The 22,552-nt window shown below is 45.0% G+C and overlaps 1 protein-coding gene across 4 annotated transcripts in view; it reads right to left on the bottom strand.

Annotated features, from left to right (window-relative positions):
• Positions 1 to 17,150, bottom strand: part of ZBTB17 (zinc finger and BTB domain containing 17) — a 31,151-nt gene extending 14,001 nt beyond the window's left edge. Inside the window, exons 1-2 of one of the 4 annotated variants that reach the window (XM_082381296.1) lie at positions 16,993 to 17,150; positions 14,766 to 14,852 (exon numbers count right to left, since the gene is read on the bottom strand). Coding sequence is in view for 2 of the 4 variants with exons in the window: in XM_082381300.1 (XP_082237426.1) it covers positions 16,993 to 16,999 (7 nt within the window). In the remaining 2 variants the exon portion in view is untranslated. The remainder of the gene's footprint in view (positions 1 to 14,765; positions 14,853 to 16,992) is intronic. The other 3 variants (XM_082381298.1, XM_082381300.1, XM_082381295.1) reach the window with 3 other exon arrangements.
• Between the last annotated feature and the right edge of the window lie 5,402 nt (positions 17,151 to 22,552).

Here is a 22,552-nt window from a genome sequence, read left to right as displayed (position 1 = left end):
AGACAAAAACCACTATGAAAAATGAATCTCCAGTCTATTAATCACAACAGCATTAATATGTATTTGAGAAACAGTTCTATGTAAGTGAGTGATAAATCTCCCCTAATATACAGAAGATCTGTGGTGTGATACAGCTGCACAACTACTCATACTTACTGCATTCCCCCTAGGGGTCCTCAGTCCATAAATTAAGAAACAGATATAAACAAAGACCAAAGAATTTCTCAAACATTTAATGAGTGCCTACTCTGTGCTAACCTTAGGGACAGTGTTCTCACTTTGAGCCTAGCGGGGAAGACAGGTAATAAATCAATATAATACATAATGTCACATACTAAGTGCTGTGAAGAAAACCAAAGCAAGCCGAGGCAGAGGCTGTTAACTATCTAAGAGGAGGGTCAAGGAGGACCTCTCTTGAGGAGGTGACATTTAAGCAAAGACCAGAATGAAGAGTGAGCCATGCTACCATAAGCCCAGGGATCATTACAGTAGGTACAAGGTAGAGCAAATGCAAAGGTCCTAAGACGGGTGTGACCTTGGCAAAAGGGGCCGGCGTGCCTGAAAAGGAGGAAGCGAGTGGGAGGATGAGAAGCGCTGAGGTGGGCAGCAGGAGAGGCTGAGATCACTCAGGGTTTTAGAGGCCAGTGGGGCGCCCTAGGAGGCTTGAGAGCAGAAGGGTGACTGCAAGCGGGCAGGCGTGGACACAGGAACACCAGGAAAGAAGCAAGAGAGGGAGGTGGCCTCCACCAAGGCGGAGGTGGAAAGAAGTAGTCAGATTAGGGGTATGTTTTGGTGGAGCCAACATAATGGCTAATCAAGTAGATGTGGGTTGTGAGAAAAGAAAGGAGTCAAGGATGACACCAAAATTTTTAGCCTGAGAAACCTGGCCAAGGTTTTAGCCTGGCCAAGTGGCAGTGCCACTCACTGAGGTGAGGAATGACTGTGGAAGCAAAGGTTTAGCGGGAGGAAAGCAAGAGTTCTGTTTTGGCCAATTACAGTTGAGATGTCAACAGCAGAGGTGGTTGAACAGATCTCTTCACTTCATTCTGGTCTTTGCCACAAGATGGAATGGGACCACCCTGGGAGAGATTACTGTATAAAGAAGAGACAAGACCTATGGACTCAGACTCCAAGCACATGCATTTGAATCCTGGCTCCAGTATTACCAAGGGGGGCTCAAGCAAGCTTCCCTGAGTTCTAGATTGCTCACCCATTAAACTGGAGAACCACCATATACACAATGACTGTGAGGATTAAAGAAGATAAACAACAGGGAGTAGTGCACAAATACTGGCAAAAGTAGAATTAGATATTTTTTCTCTAACAAAGCCTGTGACTGATACACAGTGAAACAAACAAGGAAAAAATGAATTAATTAAAACAAAACAAACCAGGTTATCCCAGTGAAGTCCCTTTACCAGTGAATCGCATGGCTCCTTTTGGACAAGGCAGCCGGTCAAGGCCTCGGGAAGGCAGTTGGAGACCAAAGTAGCCACACTCTGGTCCAATATGACAAAAAAGCACATAGACTTTGTTCCCACCTGGCTTCAAACTTCTGCTGTCAGGTCTTTGTGATTGTGTGACTTAGGGCAGAAAGCCTGGGAAGAATCACCCACTCAGGTTAAATACAGATGGATTCGGGGTCCAATCTTTGCATGTGGTGGGCTGAGGGGACAGGGTAGTGGACAGTACTTTAAAGTCAACTGCAGAGCACTACCTAGTGCGGGTGCCCTGCTGGGAGCTGGCGGCTCCAAGGGGAGTAAGGCCAAGGCTGTCTGGGCACCCACTCTCGAGGACCTTCCCCCGGAGAGAAAGACCCAGACTGTCACTCCCCACTGATGAGAGCTGAAAGGTGCCACTGAGTGCCAACCTGGAAGGCAGTGGTGCCTAGTACATCTAAAAACACACAAACAAAGGCAGGAAGGGCGTCCAGGTAAAGATCAGCACAAGCAATAGTGTGGATGCATGACAAAGAGTGGTGTGCACGCTTGGGGACTGGGCCGGCGGCGAACAGCACGCTTCACATCATGAGAGTAACAAGTGAGTGGAAAAAGTGGTGAGAAATGCAGCCGGAGGGACAGGCTGGAGGCCACACCTATCACACCAGGACTTAGCTTCATCCCCAGCTGATGGGAGTCACGCCAGGGGTTTAAGCAAGAGAGAGCCACGGTTAGACTCACATTTCTGAAAGGTCACTCTGGCTGCATGAGTATGGAGAACAGGCTGAGAGGGCAAGAGCAGAAGCAGAAAAACAACTCAGGACGTCAAGAATGGGACGTCACCCCCCGCTGGCACCAGGAGGATCTGGCTGGTGCCCAGAATCCAACGCAATTACTGTGGATCTTTCTGAGCAGCCTGTGCAAGCGGCCCTCCTGCTGAATATTGTAACATCCTTTGAAGGTTTTAAGTACCTCTTCCTCGAGTGCCTCAACGTCCCTTAATATTTAGTACCCGACCCTTCCTGGGAGAAGCTGGGCCATGCTGCTTGTCCAAAACCACATCCCAGGCTGAGAATTCCTACCTCTTACTCACGTTTCAAAGAAAACGCCCACACCTCTGGAGGGACATACAAGAAAGTGGTAACGGGGATCCCCTCAGAGCAGCAGGGGAAGGGTGGAAAGGACTTACACTTTTCACTCTGTATCCTTTCTGGGTTTTTTGTTTGTTTGTTTTGTTTTACCATTTGTAAATGTTGATATTTTAATATTAAAATATTAAAACTGAGAAAATAAAACAAGGAGGGAAGGAGGGAGGAAAGAAAAAAGAGAGAAAGAAAGAAAATGTCCACAAAGTCAGAGTTTCTTTGTTTCTATTCACCGTAAAACCTTTCAGACATTTTCTACAAGACTTGGTGACTGAAAACTTCTCAACAGCAAAAATTTCTCATAAGGGAAATGGAAAATTATGATAATTTGCACAAAGAATGTGTCACTCGGGAAAACTTGATGAGCAAAAATTCCTTAAGGGGACAAAATGGAAAATCCCCTAGAAGAGCAGCTGGTAGCCTTTTCCAGACCCAGATGAACCCCTCCGACACTTCGAAGGCACTGAAGGCCTCTCCTGGGAGAGTCACACACACTCAGGGGGCTGACTGACTCCCCACACCCGGATAAAACTCCTGCCTTGGAATCCAGCCAAAGCTGGTTAAGTCCCTCGGGCAAGAGTACTTAAATCTCTGCACCTCAATTTCCTTTCTGTAAAATGCAGATGATAATAAAAGCTTGCACTTCACAGAGGTGCCGCTGGCCATCATTATTCTTATACGACTACATATAAACCCAAGCCAGCAACATCGATCTATTACAGGAAAGGGGGGAACCCAACGCTCTCCTCCCGGGCCTATCTTCCAAAAATGGACGTAAAATCTCATCAGTAACCCAGGCACCCACGACAGATAAAGCTTCAACCTGAAAAAAGATCAGGAAAAGGCCCTGCAAACTGCAATGGTTATTCCACTCAACTGTAACCAGAAGGCAAGGCAGAGGTGCTTTGTACTTGAAGGCAAAAGCTACCTTTTTTTTTTTAATTTTTAAAAAAATTTAATTAATTAATTTATTTATTTTTGGCTGCGTTGGGTCTTCATTGTTGTGTGTGGGCTTTAGTTGCGGCGAGCAGGGGCTACTCTTCGTTGTGGTGAGCGGGCTTCTCACTGTGGTGGCTTCTCGTGTTGTGGAGCACGGGCTCTAGGCGTGCGGGCTTCAGTAGTTGTGGCTCGTGGGCTCTAGAGCACAGGCTCAGTAGTTGCGGTGCACGGGCTTAGTTGCTCTGCGGCATGTGGGATCTTCCTGGACCAGGGCTCGAGCCCGTGTCCCCTGCATTGGCAGGCGGGTTCTTAACCACTGCGCCACCAGGGAAGTCCCGCTACCTTCTTTCTACAAAGAACACGATGATTTTGGAGGAGCAATGAGGCTTTCATTGAGGAAGAGGATAGAATATGACAATTCCAAAGGAAGGATTAGTTGTCCCATGGTATTAGTTAAGATCAAGAATACAAAGCAAAAGAAAAAAGTAGGTTGAATACTAATTATTAGGAGGTAGATGTATATGGACTTCAATGTAGCACATGCTTTTCATGTGACTGACTTTTTCTGGGTTTGTTTCCTCATTACGATTAGTAACTGTGAAGGTCCCTTCTACTGTTAAGATTTAATAAACGTTGAGTAAATGATTTCATTAATAAGATTACAGATTACAAATGCATGCATTTGAAGTATAACAGACACCATGTGAATGACAATAAAAATGAGATATTTATCTAGCACTTAGCAGAGTTTTTTTTTTTCATCTAAAACTTTCCCTATATTGGAAATCTTAAGATTTCCAACTACGAACATGAACTATATATGAGGACATGAACATCAACTACAAACTGTATATGAACATCTATGAACTACATAAGCCAACATCAAGTTGTACATTTACTATTCCGAATAGGATTAAACTAAAGTTAATATTCTGTAAAACTTGACTGGGCAAAACTAAATATGTAAGAGGATATTTTAGAGGAATATTCTAGGAGACCTCAAAAACTTAAGATAGGCCTGGACACAAAGTGGTCAAGAATTCAATGTCTCAATTTCCAAGGATTTCTTCAAACTGTGAGGCTACTCTAATCCAGCTGCTGAGTGTCGCTCCAGAAGAGAGTGTTTGGACGGCAGCCCTGGGAGGATTAGAAGCAGCTCAGGCCCCAGCGCTGGCCCTTGAAGAAACAGCGCTGCGGACCTCCTGCCCCTCCCAGCCACCACCTGCAGCAGCCTGAGGCCTTTTCATGGATGACTTGCAACCCTGGCGGGTTTCCAGCTACTGTGAAGTGCGAGCTTCTGAGAGAAACTTGGAGAGCGCCCTAAGTGCTGCCTGGTTGTAGGGCAGGCAGGCTGAGAGACAGAGACACAGAGAAAGAGAGACAGAGACACAGAGAAAGAGAGACAGAGACACAGAGAAAGAGAGACAGAGACACAGAGACACAGAGAAAGAGACACAGAGAGAGACAGAGACACAGAGACTCAGAGAAAGAGAGACAGAGACACAGAGAAAGAGAGACAGAGACACAGAGAAAGAGAGACAGAGACACAGAGACACAGAGAAAGAGACACAGAGACACAGAGAAAGAGAGACAGAGACACAGAGAAAGAGAGACAGAGACACAGAGAAAGAGAGACAGAGACACAGAGAAAGAGAGACAGAGACACAGAGACACAGAGAAAGAGAGACAGAGACACAGAGAAAGAGAGACAGAGACACAGAGAAAGAGAGACAGAGACACAGAGAAAGAGAGACAGAGACACAGAGAAAGAGAGACAGAGACACAGAGAAAGAGAGACAGAGCGGGCACCCGCAAGGCCATGTAAGGAAGCAGGCCAGCCCCAAGGGGCTGCTTATGGGGACTAGGGTGGGGAAGTGAGGGTACACAAACTTAATTCTTAGGGGTATGAAAGACTGGTCAGAAACCTAAATGTTCTGTTTCATTCACATTTCTACCCTTATCTTCTCAACTTCCCAAATGCAAATATAAACTGGGGGAAAATGTTTACAGCCTATATGGAAAATAAGGGTTAATAGTCCTGATATATAAAAGGCTCTTAAAATTAATCAACAATGAAAACGTACATCCACACAAAACTTGTAGACAAGTGTTCACAGCAGCGTTATTCATAACAGTCAAAAGGTCAAAACAGCCCAAATGTCTATCAACTAATGAACGGATAAATAAAACATGGTATATCCATACAATAGAGTATTATTTGACAATAAGAAAAGTACTGATATGTGCTACAACCTGAATGAACCTTGAAAATATTGTGCTACGTGAAAGAAGCCAGCCACAAAAGGCTACAAGTTGCGTGATTCCATTTATATGAAATGCCCAGAACAGGCAAATCCATAATGATAGAAAGTGGTTGCCTAGGTCTGGGGGAGATAGAGGTAAATGGGGAGTGACTGCTAATGGGCGGTGGGTCCCTTTTGGGGGATGATGAAAATGTTCTGGTGGTGACGGTTGCACAACCCTGTGAATAAACTAAAAGCCATTGAATTGTACACTTAAAATAGGTGAATTGTATGGTACGTGACTGTCTCAATAAAGCTGTTATTAAAATTAAACAACAAGAGAATATCTCCCAACAGAAAAATGAGTCAGAGAAATGAACAGGCAATTCACAAAAGAAGAAATACGAGTGGTCAATATACTCGATACAGAAAAAAGATGTTCTACCTCACTAATAATCAAAGAAATATGAATAAGTACAAGTTACCACTTCCAGTTTCAAACTGGCAAAGACTGAGTTTCCACTGTAGGTCAGTGCACGTCCCCAGCGAGCAGGAGCAGAGGGTGGTACACTGGGTCAGACCTGTCAATACCGATGTAAACTCCAAATACATTCATTGCTTAGGTGCAAATTAATGCTTGGATGTAAGTAACTGATCAGACAGTCCACCATGCAGAGGCTACAGTTTCCCAGCCTGACGGGGTATTACCCAGCTGTAAGGAAATCGTGAGTCCTGGTACAGGACTGTGGGTGGGACTGTGGGACGGCAACTAGAGAAAACACAGTCTTGCTAATAGTAAGTCCCACCGTGCTAAACGCTTGAGGAGAGGTCACTGCCAAGAGAAAGAGTAGGCTCGCTGTTTCCCAAGGGCAGCGACCTGTGGAGAGCACACGTCTAACAGGGGCCACCAAGGGAGTAACTGGAGTAGCTGCCGTGGCAACCTGCCTGCAAAGTGTTTCATGTATACATGCTACCTCATCCATACCCACAATAGTCCTCTGGGGGGGTATTAATATGATCACCCCCATTGCGCAGATGAGCAAAATGAGGCTTAGAGGGGTTGTCATCCGACCCAGGTCTCAACGACATGCCCAGATTCAAGGCCAAAGTCCACCACACTCTATAAGGTGTCCTCTTTTCACTTTAAACAAGGACGAAACTTCCGTGGACAGACACGGAATTCTGGGTTCACCAGGTCCTTAGTCTGTCCCAAAAGGGCAAATTCTCTGTCATTAATTGGCACTTACCAACTCCCTTTCCTTATACTAATCAGTGTCACAAAACATGTTATAAAAAAAAGCCAGAAGTGAACATTACTAAGTCTTAGTTCTAACCTGCAGAGTTTGTTGCTGCTAAGTGAAACACAAAATTGAAACTCTGAAGCATCTTAATTTCTGGAAGCACGGCACACCAGGTACCCTGGCTGGCTCTCATTATGAACAGCTACAAACACTGAAGAAAAATTGTTTGACATCTTTTAAAATACATCGAAGAACCGGCAAGTCAGTAAGGACTACTGACAGATGAAACAAACTTAAGCAAAGGCTGGAATCCAGAGAGCAAGCGGAGCTATGAGGGTGGGCAGCGAAGGCATCTGCAGAACTGAGCAAGCTCGAGTTCTCCCCCTGCCGCCAAGAAGGGAGGTCTCTCGGGAGGGCCCTCCAGAATAACGCTGGCCCCAAAGGGTTATATCTTAGTGGAAAGAAGATGGCACAGAAAAAGCCTATATGAAATCTTGGCACCAAATGGAGGGGTATAAAATTCTCCCTGGGAGAATCTGTAACCGTTAGATGGCCCCCAAATGGACTACAGCCCAAATTCACACATTATAAAAGGTACACTTCAGGTAGATAAAAAGTGATCCCAGAATGAAAGTATTAAATGCAAGAAGGAGTGAGGACCAACTAAAGTAGTAAGTAAGAAATAAGTAAATCTAAACAAATACTGAACAAATGACGCCTTCTAAAATTGAAAAAGAACATACACACCTATAGAATAAAAGTTGAGAAGGGAGTGTTAGGAATTAAAGTGCGTTAAGGTCCTAACTGCTTGAGAGTAAAGTGTAAAGACATTAACTAATGTTAGAATTTGGTAAGTTATGTAAATTGAGAGGTATACCATATTTGTGGATCAGAAGATCAATATCATAAAAATGTCAACTTTATCCAAATTGATATGTAATAAATTCAATTCTAATAAAATTCAAAGCAATGCTAATAAAAGACCCCAACAATTTTTATGAATTTCATAAGCACAATTTAAAATGAAGATGGAAAAGCAAAGGGCCAAAGCCTTACCAGATACCAAGAATTATTATATGAAAACTTAGAAATTAAGTCAGTGTGATACTGGCACACAGATAGAGAATAGATGGTAAAGAGGCCAGAAATAGACCCATACATTTGTGGACACCTGATGTATGATAATGGTTACTGGTGACATTAAAGACCCACAAGAAAGGGATATATTTTTTCAATAAATAGTACTGGGACAATCTGATGTGCTTATTTAAAAAAAAGGAAGGGTTTCCCTGGTGGCGCAGTGGTTGAGAATCTGCCTGCTAATGCAGGGGACACAGGTTCGAGCCCTGGTCTAGGAAGATCCCACATGCCGCGGAGCAACTAGGCCCATGAGCCACAGCTACTGAGCCTGCGCGTCTGGAGCCTGTGCTCCGCAACAAGAGAGGCCGCGACAGTGAGAGGCCCGCGCACCGCGATGAAGAGTGGCCCCCGCTTGCCGCAACTGGAGAAAGCCCTCACACAGAAACGAAGACCCAACACAGCCAAAAAGAAAGAAAGAAAGGAAGGAAGGAAGGAAGGAAGGAAGGAAGGAAGGAAGGAAGGAAGGAAGAAAGAAAGAAAGAAAGAAGGAAAAAGAAATTAGCTCCTTATCTCACACCATACACAAAAATAATTATAAACAGACTAAAGAACTCAAAGTAAAAGGCAAAATCATAAAATGTTTGGAAGACAATATATGGGGGAATACCTTTATAAACTTGAAGTAGGAACTTCTTAAAAAGAAACAAAAAGTGCTAACTATTAAAAAATTGATAAATGACATTAAAATTAAGAATTTCTGTTCACTGGGGACTTCTCTGGTGGTACAGTGGTTAAGAATCTGCTTGCCAATACAGGGGACACAGGTTCGTGCCCTGGTCCAGGAGGATCCCACATGCTGCGGAGCAACTAAGCCCATGAGCCACAACTACTGAAGCCCGTGCACCTAGAGCCTGTGCTCCACAACGAGAAGCCACTGCAATGAGAAGCCCACACACCACAACAAAGACCCAACGCAGCCAAATAAATAATTAATTTTAAAAAAAAGAATTTATTTTCATTAAAAAAAAAAAAACTAGAGTGACAAGACAAGCCACAAACTGGAAGTGGATAATTACAACACATCTAACTGACAAAGGATTAGTATCAAAACAAAAAACAAGAAAAAAAGTCTACATATAAATAAAAAGACAAACAATTCAATAAAAAAAAATGAGCAAAAGATTTAAGCAGTTGTTTCAGAGAAGCTGAAACCTGAATGATCCATTAGTGTATGAAAAGATGCTCAACACACTAATAATCATGAAAATGCAAATCAAAACCACGAGGGGGGGCTTCCCTGGTGGTGCAGTGGTTAAGAATCTGCCTGCCAATGCAGGGGACACGGGTTCGAGCCCTGGTCCGGGAAGATCCCACATGCCGCGGAGCAACTAAGCCCGTGCGCCACAACTACTGAGCCTGTGCTCTAGAGCCCGCGAGCCAAAACTACTGAGCCTGCGTGCCACAACTACTGAAGCCCGCACGCCTAGAGCCTGTGCTCCGCAACAAGAGAAGCTGCCACAATGAGAAGCCCATGCACCGCAACGAAGAGTAGCCCCCGCTCGCCGCAACTAGAGAAAGCCCGCGTGCAGCAACGAAGACCCAATGCAGCCAAAAATAAATAAAATAAATTTATTAAAAAAGAGAAAACCACATAAGGTATCACTGACCTTCCAACAGGTTAGTAAAAATTTTTAAATGTGATAATACCATTGTTTGGAGGATGTGAAGCAAACAGAATTGTCAGTTGAAGTGTAAATTGGGGAAACCATTTTGGTATTATTTGGTCAAATTGAAGATGCACGCACCCTGTGATCCAGTCCTCCTCCCAGGGATGTACCCTGAGAGGCTGTACATGTGTGTCCCAGGAATGGTCACAGCACCACTGTCTGTCTCAGCAAAATACTGGAAACAAATCAAATGTCCGTCAACAATAGAACGGATATGTTCTCATACAATGGAACATAATTCATCAGTAAAAATGAAATACACCTATATGTAACATGGATTAATCTCAAGAACATATGTTAAGGAAAAAATTTAGATCACTGAAAAATAACAAAATGATTTATTTAGTTCAAAAACATGCAAAATTAAACAATACATTGCTTAGCAATACAAACACATGTGGTAAAACTATAAAGAAAAGCTAGAGGTGGGAATTCCCTGGCAGTCCAGTGCTTAGGACTCAGCACTTTCACTCCTGTGGCTCAGGTTCAGTCCCTGGTCAGGGAACTAAAATCCCACAAGCAGGCGCAGTGCGGCCAAAAAAAAAAGTAAAAAAAAGAAAAGCAAGAGAATGATAAAAGCCAAATTCAGTGATTAGGTGGGGGTGGGAATGGGACAGGATCAGGGAGGGGCACTCCAAAGGTAATGGTAACATTCTTTTTTGTAAATTGGATACATGGGCACGTGGGTATTCCTTGTATCCTTTTCCTTTATATGATACAGTATTCTTTTGTATCTACTATTTAAAAAGACAATTTACAAAATTAAACAATGTTCCTTCTGACTTTAAGCAATGATTTGAAGCATTAACTTGGGCAGCTGACTGAGTTACACTAAGCCAGGAAAGTCCCTGACAGGGGCCCACCCGGCCCTGAGACTATAGTAATGAGAAGTGCTTCACCACCCTGGCTGGCTCCGAATCCGGAGAGATATAACTTCCCACTGAGCCCTGGAGCCTTCCATTCAGGACAGGAAAATTACTGCTTAGATTAATCGGCCAGTACAGGAAGTAGTGCGGGTGGGGTGGGGAGAACAGGTTCTGCTGCCAGACCTTTTAAGACCAGAAGCTGAGTACTTTTTTGATGTTACAATGAACCCACCAAGCCTCCCTTTGGGCTAGGTCCCCACTCTCAGCTGGAATTGCCACCTCTGAGCCTCTGCATTCTGCGATTGAGACATGAGTGAACAACTGTCAATTCTAACCATGCCCTTTGCTTCCTTCCTTTGAAGCTCAAGGCTGATCTCTCCAATTCATAACAAGCAGGTTTGAATGGAAGAGCCCATGCTCTGGTTTTCTGTACGTATCTGTGACTATATTATTGAGGTCAACCTTAATTGGTCCTTGGACTGTTGAGCTACTGACACCCATGAGGACCTCCGAGAGTGCCAGGCACCTATGCTGACACTCAACACACACATCTGCAGCAAATGCTGAAAGCACTCGGTGCTAAAATGCCTACTCTTTGTGACCTCTATGATTTCAATCATTTAAAAATGTGGCCAGCAAAAGAGGTAGATTATGGTCTCCAGGACAATATGCTTTGTGCACAAAATGTACTGGGAGTTTTTCGTTTCCTCTAAGGTTGGGGTCCCTCCCTTTTGTGGTGTCCGTTACCCTGCCAGACACCATGTCTGAGTACCTCCGTGCCACCCACGCGGCACCATCTTGGGGGAATTCCAGGACGGTAGAGAGTGGGCCACCTGCTCTCTCCTCTGGCAAACTGTTAAAACTGAAGCTCTGCCCACAGAGGCTGCCCTTTCAGTGTTCTAAATGGAAGGTTCAGTATATGTGCAACAAAATCAAGCCATTTGGCACTTAAAAATGGTCTTCCCTATATATACATACAGACATATATATGCACAGAAGAGCCCGGGCACGACACACAAACGCTGTTAATAGTTATCTGGGAGGGGAACCGGGTCAGGCATGGGAGGGTGACTTATTTTCCCCAGTACTTTTGTTAGAACCTTCTGATTTTTGGACCTCATGCATGTATTCCTGTCCTAAACATGTTTTTCTTCCTCAACTCTGCACACTTTCTTTCTTGACCCTCACAGGGTCATCCTCTCCTAACACATAATAATGCTAGTTACCAATTATGGAGTCAAGGACTTGACTAAGCATTTTACATGCATTACCTCATTAATAATTCCACCCAATAAAGTTAGTGTGAGGTCATCATTATCTCCACTTCACACCCGAGGAAGTGGAGGCTTAGAGAGGTCAAGTACTTTGCCCAAAGGCACACAGCTAGTAAGTATAAGGACCAGCTCAGGTACGTTTGGCTTAGAAGTTCATGCTTCTAACCAGCACCCTGTACCTCAGGGGTTCTTAGCTGGGGGCAATTTTGCCCGAGGAGACGTACAGCCTCCTCTGGAGACATTTCAGCTGTCACAGTTGGAGGTAGGTGGGGGCTACTGGCATCTGTGGGCAGAGGCCAGGGGTGCTACTCGCATCCTGAAGTGCACAGGACGGCCCCCAAGACAAAGACCCACTAAGCCCCAAATGGCAATAATGTCAACGTTGAGGAACCCTGCTCTACTGGAAAAAGAAAGACAGAGTAACTGTCTCTGAACCCAACTCTCATAGTTTAGGTCATAGTTCACCATGTCCACATCCCATATTACACCCAGACACCAAATAAACCATTGGGTTGTCCTCTCTTCATTAATAGCATGCCAAACCCTCATCACACTGGAGGTCTCTCCAGCCCCACTGGCCGATCACCCATTCACCCAACAATGTTTACTGAGCACCAACTGCGTGCCAGGAAATGACCTACACAGTGGGAATACCAGGAGAAATAAGACCCTGTCCCCGCCCACGAGCTGCTGGTGGTCTCACAGGGAGACAGGCAAGAAAACCTATGATCATCATAGGAGGTAAAAATGTACTCCGAGGGGCTTCCCTGGTGGCGCAGTGGTTAAGAATCCGCCTGCCAATGCAGGGGAGATGGGTTCGAGCCCTGGTCCAGGAAGATCCCACATGCTGCGGAGCAACTAAGCCCGTGCGCCACAACTACTGAGCCTGTGCTCTAGAGCCCGCGAGCCACAGCTACTGAGCCCACACGCCAAAACTACTGAAGCCGCGCATCTAGAGCCCGTGCTCCGCAACAAGAGAAGCCACCGCAATGAGAAGCCCGCGCACCACAACGAAGAGTAGTCCCCGCTTGCGGCAACTAGAGAGAGGCCACACACAGCAACAAAGACCCAACGCAGCCAAAAAAAAAAAAAAAAGTACTGCAAGGTCATTGCAGGATGCTAAGAAATCACAGAGGAGGGGCTCCAAACTCAGCTGGGGCGGGGGCGCAGGGGTGGGCAGGGCTGGGAGAAGGTTTCCCAGAAGCATTTGAGCTTGAAGGAGTTAACCAGGCAGAGGGAATCCTTTCCTTCCCAAAGGACCCCTCACCAGAGCTTTCAGAGTATGGTCTCTGAGAATCCAGGTTGACAACTTTAATTAGAACGTTGGTGGAACTCCTGAGAAAAACAGGGAGTGCACAGAGCAGTCCTTGATCCTCTGAGTACAACCTGGATAATTCCTGCCTCAACAGGGACAGAACGCAACCTGGCTTCCCTATCGGTCTGGGCGTTCTTCAACTGCAATCCTAACTGGTCTCTCTGGCTTTGAACCACCCCACACCTTGCAGCAGGAGGCAACTGACACGTTCACAGCAGATCCCGTGAATTACATGCTTGACCTCACATAATTCTCAAAACAATTCTCTGAAGTTCACATTGTTATCCCTATTTTACAGATGAGGAAACTGAGGAACAGGAATGAAGTAACTGACCCTCAGAACAGAGAGCCACTAATCAGGGAAGCAGGGATTCACACCCAACTCCAGCGTCCTTGCCGCCTCTATCTGAGGGGACCTTTATAGTTATCAATCCAAAACATGTCATGTACTCTGAATCTTCACCACCTCAGTACAGCCTTCCAACATCAGTCATCCTCCTTCTGTACACCACACACTTTTGAACAGGTATCTGTGGCGTTTCTTGTGTTGTACTGTGATCACCCACGTGGCTAAGAGCTCCTTGCTCCCAGGATCCAGTCTCACTTATCTTCACATCCCGAGCTCCCGGCGCAGTGTCTGACACGTCAGGCACAGAAAACACTGAATGGGTAAACAAGCCTGGACTCCCTGGGCCCAAGCAGCACAAACTACCCAAAGCCAGGGGAGCCTGCCTTGGGGACCCAGAGGCCTGGGGAACACACCCCGACCTCTTTCACCAGTGCAGTGGACTTCCCTTGGGCTGGGCCCAACCCCCAAAGCCAGCAATCCAGTCACACTGGGGACAGAGCAGGTTCTGTCAGCCACCTTTCTCTCTAGCATTGGAATAGTCATGATTCCTCCTTTGGTTGTACACCAGATGCTTGTGTTTGGGGACACGTTGTACAAAAATATATATCTCTAAACATCAGAACCTTAAAAGGAATGAGCGTGTGCTCCCCACTCTGTCTTTCCCTCTCTGACAGACAGAGTGCATCCATGATGGCAGAAGCTAGAGCAGCCAGCTTAGTCCATGAGATGGAAGCCTGGGTTTGAGCAAGGAGAGCCACATGATCAATGAAACCCTGTGTCTGGATAACTTCATGGAACAGAGTGAGCTGCCCTGACCGGCTCTGGACTGCCTACTTCCATTCTGTGAAGGAGCGAGGAATAAATTTCTATTTCCTTTCAGCCACTGTATTTTGGAGCATTTTGGTTTGTACTTACTTAAAACAAGGTGTGAACATTGCCCAGGGATTAACCTAGCATGATCTTTCTTAGTAAAACGACAATAATATTATCAACATTCTCCCAACCAAACTAACTAGGATTTTGTCATTACTGTATAATTTTAGAGAAAAAGCTATCTTGAAAGGGTGATTTGAATCACATTGAGCCTAGAGAAGAAGGACAAACAAACTGACCTGGTTTGTTTCATCTTTGAGTATTACTGACATACCTCAGATTTCCAAGTAGCCCAGGCTAGTCTGTTCTGACAGTTTGTCTGGGGCAACTCCAGCTTGGCGCTCCTCCTCCAGCTCATTACCTGAATCGAAGACCAAGTGGAAAATCTGATGAGAAACTGTAGGGTACCTGCTCCCCAAGAGCTGCCCTTTCATCCACCAAACACAGGCAAATGCAGAGCACTGAGCACAGAGCCTGGCACAAAGTGTTCAGTAAGTGTTAAATTGGATTGTTACTGGCCTGCTGCATGCCAGACCCTGTGCTGGACACCTGAGACACAAAGATCAATAAACCCAGTCCCATTCCCTACACTCAGGAACGCATGCTGACCAAAAGACATAACACAAGGTCGATAAGCAAAAGCAATGAGGCTGTGCCCAAGTATTATTACAGTGTTAGCATTCCTCTGGGATGTCCCAGACACCGTGCTTCTCATTCCAGACCCTCACCCAGGTGACACACCCCTACCCACAACTTTAGTGACCTTCGCTGGATGCTAGATCACCACTGGACAGCTCCACTTGAACGTTTTACAGGCACCTACTTTCAACATGTTCAAAACGAAATTTATCTTCCCTCCTCAAACCGGCTCCCCATCCTGCCCCCTATCCCACGGAGCAGCACCACCAGCCAGCAGCCAAAAACGTGGAGTCAGCCTGACTCCTCCCTGCCTCTAAACCCCTCAGCTAAGTAACCACCAACTTTGGTCAGGTCTACCTCCAAACCATCTCTCCCCACCTTCTGCCTCTAATCTAACTCAAGTCCACCCTCGTTTCTCACCTGATAGTTCTAGTAGCCTCTTAATTGGCCTCCGGGCCCACTCCCTTTAATACGTTCTTTAACTAGAGTGATCTTTCTAATCCACAAATCTGACTTTTAAATGGAGTCCCATTAACCTAAAATTTCAAGTCCACAGCTAAGTTTAAAAGGCGCTCTAGGGGACTTCCCTGGTGGTCCAGTGGTTAGGGCTCCACGCTTCCACTGCAGGGGGCACGGGTTCGATCCCTGGTCAGGGAACTAAGAATCCCGCATGCCACGTGGTGGCCAAAAAAAAAGTGGGGAGGACCCCCTAGGACCAGACCAGACTGCCTCTTTAGTCTTACCTTTAATCTCTGTCTCTAGGCAGAGAACTTCATTTAATTATTACACTGGCTTCCCAGCTTTCTCACAAATTCTATCTTCAACTGAGAATACTCTTCCCCTTTCCTGCCCGCGCTCCCCAAGCATCCTTCAGGTCTCAGTTTCCTGGGGAACAGAAGCCTCCCTGGATTCGCCTAGACTGAGTGAGGTGCCTCTACTCAGTGTTTCCAGAGCAAGAACTTTTCTGCTTTTCTTCCATCATATCAGAATTGCCTATGTATCTGTATGTCTCCCACATGAATCTCTGAGCTCTGGGTGATGATGCTGATACGAAAGATAACAGCAACAAACACATACAGCGTTTACTTTGTGCCAGGAAGCGTTCTCAGTACTTTACACCTATTACCTCATTTAATCTTTATAACCATCTTAGGAAGCAGATTTTATTCTTAACTCTGCTTTAAGGATGAGGAAACCGAGACAGGGAGCGAGAAACTAACGAAGGACACAGTTGGCAAGCACAGAGTCGGGATTCAAACCTGGCTGCCCGGCTCCACAGTTTAAACTTTGTAACCACTATGCCAGTCTGGATCACTCTCTCTATCCTCAGAACCTATCAGGAGCTGAACCACCGTCTGTGGAACCAATGAATGAATGAAATAATCTTATACGGGGGCAGTGTCGGCCTCCTACACGGCAAGCTCCTTCCTAGGCCCTGACAGGCTTGTGCCATCGGGCCCCGATGGCCAAAGTGAGCTGCGCCTGCACCCCGCCACCTCGCGGCCTCAGGACGCCCACCAGCAGCGGCGCGCGGGGTCAAGGGGCGGTGACAGCCGGGCGGCGGGGGCGGAGATGCTACCAGCTGGGGTGTCACCCAGCCCGGAGGCGACTCGCGCTCCCTCGCCGGGACGGCGGGTCCGGTCCGCCCGCCCACTCCCCGCCCGCTCGCCGGGCGGCGCCCCCCACCCATTTGCCCCACACCCTCTTGTCCTGTGGGGTCCCCTCAGTCCGGGTTTCCTTCCCAGTCCACTTCCCTCCCCTCCCCCACACAACCGTCCCCGGCGTCCCGCCGCGCCCCATCCTGCGCCGCCTCTGCCCAACTCCTGAGACTCCTCCAGCCCCGGGTGCTTGCTGACCCTCACCTGCCATGTCCTGGACCCCACCGCAGAGGGAGGTGCATCACGGCCGCGAGGAGGCCGGGGACAGCACTTCAGAGCAGACAAAGGGCGCCGCCATGTTGGAGTCGGGCGGAACCGACCTCGCTGGCTTCCCGTCTGCAACTTCCGGCGCATGCGCAGCGGTCGCCCTAGCCGTAGCTCGTGGACAGGCGCATGCGCCTACTGTAATACAGTACTTCTGCACTTAGAATTGTTCGCTTTGTAACCCCTTCTTGGTTTTCTATTCCAAATATAACAATAACAGCTCCTACGTGTTCAGCGCTTACTGTGTGCCAGGCACTGTGTTAAGCGCTTTACGTGCATTATCTCAAGTCCTCTCACCAACATACGATAAAGTTTTTGTCCCCCTTTTGAAGAAGGGAAAACGGAGTCTCAGGGTAAATGAATTGCCAGCTGTCACGCACCTTACAAGTGATGAAGCAGAGATGTGAACCTAGTTGTGGCATCAAAGCTGCAGAACCACGATTATGTTTTTCTACTTTCTGAGCCAACCACTACCCGCTTCCCTGTTTAGAGGAGATCCAGGATTAGCCTGGATGTGAATGAGGGTGCCTGGAAACAAAAGTCTGCCTGCAGACGTGACCAGCCATTCTGTGGCCTCTTTCCAACGTTTCAGCACCTTCAGGCCGTTGACTTTTCTACTTCCAAACAGTTCCTCGGCTTTCTACTTTCTTCACTTCCGACTCTGTTTATTTTTCATGATCCATAATTTTAAAAACACTCTTGCCACAATCCAAAACTCCTTTGCTCTTTGTCTTTTTGTCACATGGATTTGGTAAAAATTTCAACCCTGGGTGAATCCAACTGCTCCTTTTTCCTTTGCCGACACCTAAACAGCCAAACACAATTGGAGAAAGTACCCAGTGGGACAGACTGTTCCCTACAAATCCATGACTGCCAGCCTTAAGAGGGACTTCAACAAATGTCAGTCTGGCCAATTGACTGCTCCTCCCTTCACAATAACTAGAGAAACTAAAAAACTCAGCAGCAGTTGACTTCACCCTTTCATTTACAGGAAAATGATAGCAAATCTGATAGGAACTCTCCTGTCTTCCCAATACTAAGCATGCAAATCTACTTCTGAGTCATCTGTGTTGGATGTAGTCAATTGAGACTCGGCATCCATTCCTTCCAGAATTAAAAAAGTTAAAATTTTATTTCCCAGACTCAGTAGCAGTTAGAATCCCAGATGCAGATGGTTCTGCCAGTAGGTAAGATTAGGAGGGTGGAAGAGAGGGAGTAGCCATTGGCCTGCTGATGTTAGCTGATTTTTGCTGACAAGAAAGGTCATGCAAATGTGGGGGGTTGCGGCAGTGCATTGTGGCCAGTCTCCAGCTTCGTGAGTGTTCAGAAGCATCTGTGAGATGTTGCCAGCCGAACTCAGCATTCTAGTGCCTGGGAACCATCTTCTAGTCCCAAATTTAGATCCATGGACCCTTGCTGTGGTGATATGTTCTTGAGTGCAATAATCTCAGTGGTGGCCTCTCAATTCCCCATCTTCCTGATTGTGGTAGAAGTAATAGCTCCTAATTGGTGAGTACTATGGTATTCTGGGAGCCATTAATAAAAGCCCAGTGTAGAGACCATTCTTTCAGCCCCTCCAATAAGTTTATAAACATTTAATTCTCTGTATTAAATCCATTTCTAGTTAAAATAAGCTTAGAAACAACATGAGGGATCTTTGCAGTGATGGAAATGTTCTGTACCTTGACTATGTCAATATAAATATCCTGGTTGTGATATTGTACTACAGTTTTGCAAGAGGGAAACCATTGAGGGAAACTGGGTAAAGGATGGGGAGGGGGATGGCATTGCTCTGTATTGTTTCTTACAATTGCGTGTGAACCTACAATTATATCAAAATAAAAAGTTTAATTAAAGAGAAAGTCCAGCGAGGTTTCTATTTCTGCAGGAAACTGACCCTCAGAGATGGAAATCAGGGTACTAAGTTTGAAGGTGATGCAGATCTAGTCTATTTCATGCAGGCAAAAAATAGTTACATAAGTTATCATTCATCACAATAAGTACTGTTGCCTAGAGGAAAGTGCCTAATGAAGGTAAGGCTGTAGATGGAGCAGTTGCTGCAACTGACCATTATGGTGAGAGTCAGGGCTATAAGGGTGAACTGGCTGTTTATAATTACACTGAAGAGTTTCAAAAAAGAAATATTTAGGGTTTAAATTCTCAGCTCAAGACAGAGCCAGAGAACCAGGGCCCACTCCTGACTACTCTAAATATGTTTTCTCATCTCTTGTAGCCACAGGGCTTATGCAGTCAAAAATTGGACGGAGCTGATCCTGTGGGTTGCTAAACTGCAATATAATTGCAATGTAAGTTGTAATATAATTGCAGTATAACTGCAACAGGCCAGATGCATTGACTGGGAACAAGGGACACTTAGGAATCGAAATGGGGATGTTTGGGTGGATGCAGATGACTGAGTTCCCTGACTCCCCAAATCCAGAATTCAGTGAAACCCCTGTGCCACAGAAGCAGCCCCTCCTCCCATCGAATGGGCTGATCCTGCTTTCCCTGGAGAGCATGTAATAACCTCATAGTAGGAAGTTATTTTGCAAGGAGATGCTGGTTCCTTTCAGAGACCACTCCACCATCCTTCATTTGTCTCCAGATCTATAAAGAGAGTCTAATTCCAAAACGCCCCAGGGAACAAGCACAGAGTCTGACTATGGAGATGGCTTACACACAAGAAAGAAAGAAAAGGAAGGGAAGGGAAGGGGGATGGAAGGAAAGGAAGGAAGAAAGGAAAGGAAGGAAGGAGGGAGGGAAGGAGGAAGAGAAAGAGAGAGCGAGAGCACATTAACTAATAAATGAGCTGAAACCTGGGGAATATAGGTGTAGGGATTCTAAAGGTGCTAGGTCCAGGAGGAAGGGAGATTACATTAGACTTGGCAGAATGTCTCGATACAAATGCACATTACAGAGATTTCGGTGTTTTAATGTTCCAGCTGAGAATTGTTCTATCAGCACAGTTGGTTGAATAAAATCTGGACCCCATAGTGGTCTTCATTAAATGACGGTGAGACGATGGAAACTCTTTAGAGTAACAGAGAGGAAGAAATGCAAAAATTTGGGCAGGGTGGTTGGGACAGGGCAGGAGTAAGTATACATGTGTTGATTGAATGAGTGAAGGACTGACTTGCCTGGTTTCTCACTGGGGGCCATTCCTCCAGTGTATTACTAACTGGCTCCCTCACCCCGAGCTCCTCCCCCTCTAACCCCCTCTTCCCCTTAGCCCTCAGAGTGACACACAGGACCCGTCACCATCTCCGAAGTCTCTGGCCTAAACCTCATCCACCCCCTACCCTAAAGTCTTCCCAAAGCTCAGTCACTATTTACACTTGGGCTACCTTGCATTTTCCCAATAAGGAGATTTTTTTAACTGGTTGGCCAGCTTGTGGATATAAACTTGAAGTGCTGTAGATAAACTGACAAATGTCTATTTATACAATTTAATTTATCAATTTGATAATAAACCTCTTAAAAATCATGAATTATATAACAGTGTGTTTATTTATAAATGCTACTTTTTTTTTTCTCTGCTCACTTTTCATGTAATGGTTTCCTTTACTCTTCACAGACATCCTCGGCACACATCCTTGACACTTTTAAATTCATTTTGAACACTTTGTAAAGTACACAAGAGTAGTGAAAATAACAAAATATTTTCTATACCCCTCTTACCCAGATTCAACAGTTAACTTTTGCTAAATGTACTTAGGATATCTTTCTTTCTTTCTTTCTTTCTTTCTTTCTTTCTTTTTTTTTTTTGGCTGCACTGTGAGGCATGCGGATCTTGGTTCTCCCCACTGACCAGGGATGGAACCCGTGCACCCTGCAATGGAAGTGCGGAGTCTTAACGACTGGACCGCCAAGGAAGTCCCTATCCTTCCTTCCTTTTTGAAAAAATTGCTAAGATGGCTGGTGGGTTTGGGTGGCAGCAGCCTGATTCCCTCTTCGGAAAGTTCCTCATCAACCTTCCATGTAATAGTTTCTTCCTTTGAAGATGCTTGTCTGAGTCAATAATTTCATTAGAGGTTGTAAAATGATGCATTTCTGATCCTCTCATTCTTTCCGCATTTATTAGCTGGAATTCTTCTATAAACAAGAACTTTCCCTCATCAACTAGGGCCATATGGTTACCTAGAAAACAATAGTTCATTCAGGGAAGACTGGATAGAGCTCATTTTCTAAAAATAATAGCTTTCTTGAGATATAATTCACATACCATACAATTCCCCCTTTTAAAGTATACAATTCAGTGGTTATTAGTATATTCACAGTTGTGCAACCAACACTGCTATCTAATTTCAGAATATTTTCATCACTCCCCAAAGAAACCCCATACTTACTTGCAGTCACTCCGCATTCCTCCCTTCCCCCAACGCCTGACAACCACTAATCTACTTTTGGTTTTTACAGCTTTGCCTATTCTGGACATTTTATAAAATGGAATCATACAACATGTGGTCTTTAACGACTGGCTTCTTTCACTTAGATTTTAAGCTTCATCCACATTGTAACATGTATCAGTACGTCACTCTTTTTTATGGTCAAATAATACTCCACTGTATAAATATACCACATTTGGTTTGTCCATTCATCAGTTGATGGACATTTGCATCATTTTCACTTTTGCTACTGTGAATGACGATGCTATGAACATTTGTGTACAAGTTTTGGGTGGACATATGTTTTCACTCTTGGGTGTATACATAAGAGTGAAATTGCTGGGTCTTAGGATAACTCTATCTTTAACATTTTGAGGAACTGCCAAATTGTTTTCCAAGGTGACTGTACCATTTTTTTAAATTGAAGTATAGTCTATTTACAGTGTTTCAAGTGTACAGCAAACCGATTTAGTTATACATATATATATATATTATTTTTCAGATTCTTTTCCATTATGGGTTGTTACAAGATACTGAATATAGTTCTCTGTGCTGTATAGTAGGTCCTTGTTTATATATTCTACATATAGTAGTGTGTATCTGTTAATCCCAAATTCCTAATTTATCCCCCCCATTCAAAGTGACTGCAACATTTAACAATCCCACTAGTAATCTAAGAGGGTTCCAGTTTCTCCAGATCCTCACTAACACTTGTGATTGTCTGTCTTCCTGATGTTCATTTCCTTTGAATTTTCAATTTTCAGAGAAAAGAGAAGGTGTCCACTAAGATCAAATGAGAGTCCTCCCCACTCACCTTTTTTTTAAACTTTTTATTTTATATTGGAGTAGAGTTGATTAACAATGTTGTGTTAGTTTCAGGTGTACAGCAAAGTGATTCAGTTATACATATACATGTATCTCTTCTTTTTCAAATTCTTTTCCCATTTAGGTTGTTACATCATATTGAGCAGGGTTCCCTGTGCTATATAGTAGGTCCTTGTTGGTTATCCATTTTGAATATAGCAGTGTGTACCCACTCACTTTTTTTTTTTAACACCTTTATTGTAGTATAATTGCTTTACAATTGTGTATTAGTTTCTGCTTTATAAGAAAGT

The sequence above is a fragment of the Balaenoptera borealis genome (assembly GCF_965194805.1).
Source record: "Balaenoptera borealis genome assembly, chromosome: 1".
In the NCBI taxonomy this organism is placed as follows: Eukaryota; Metazoa; Chordata; class Mammalia; order Artiodactyla; family Balaenopteridae; genus Balaenoptera; species Balaenoptera borealis.
This window is presented reverse-complemented; position numbering and strand designations above follow the sequence as displayed.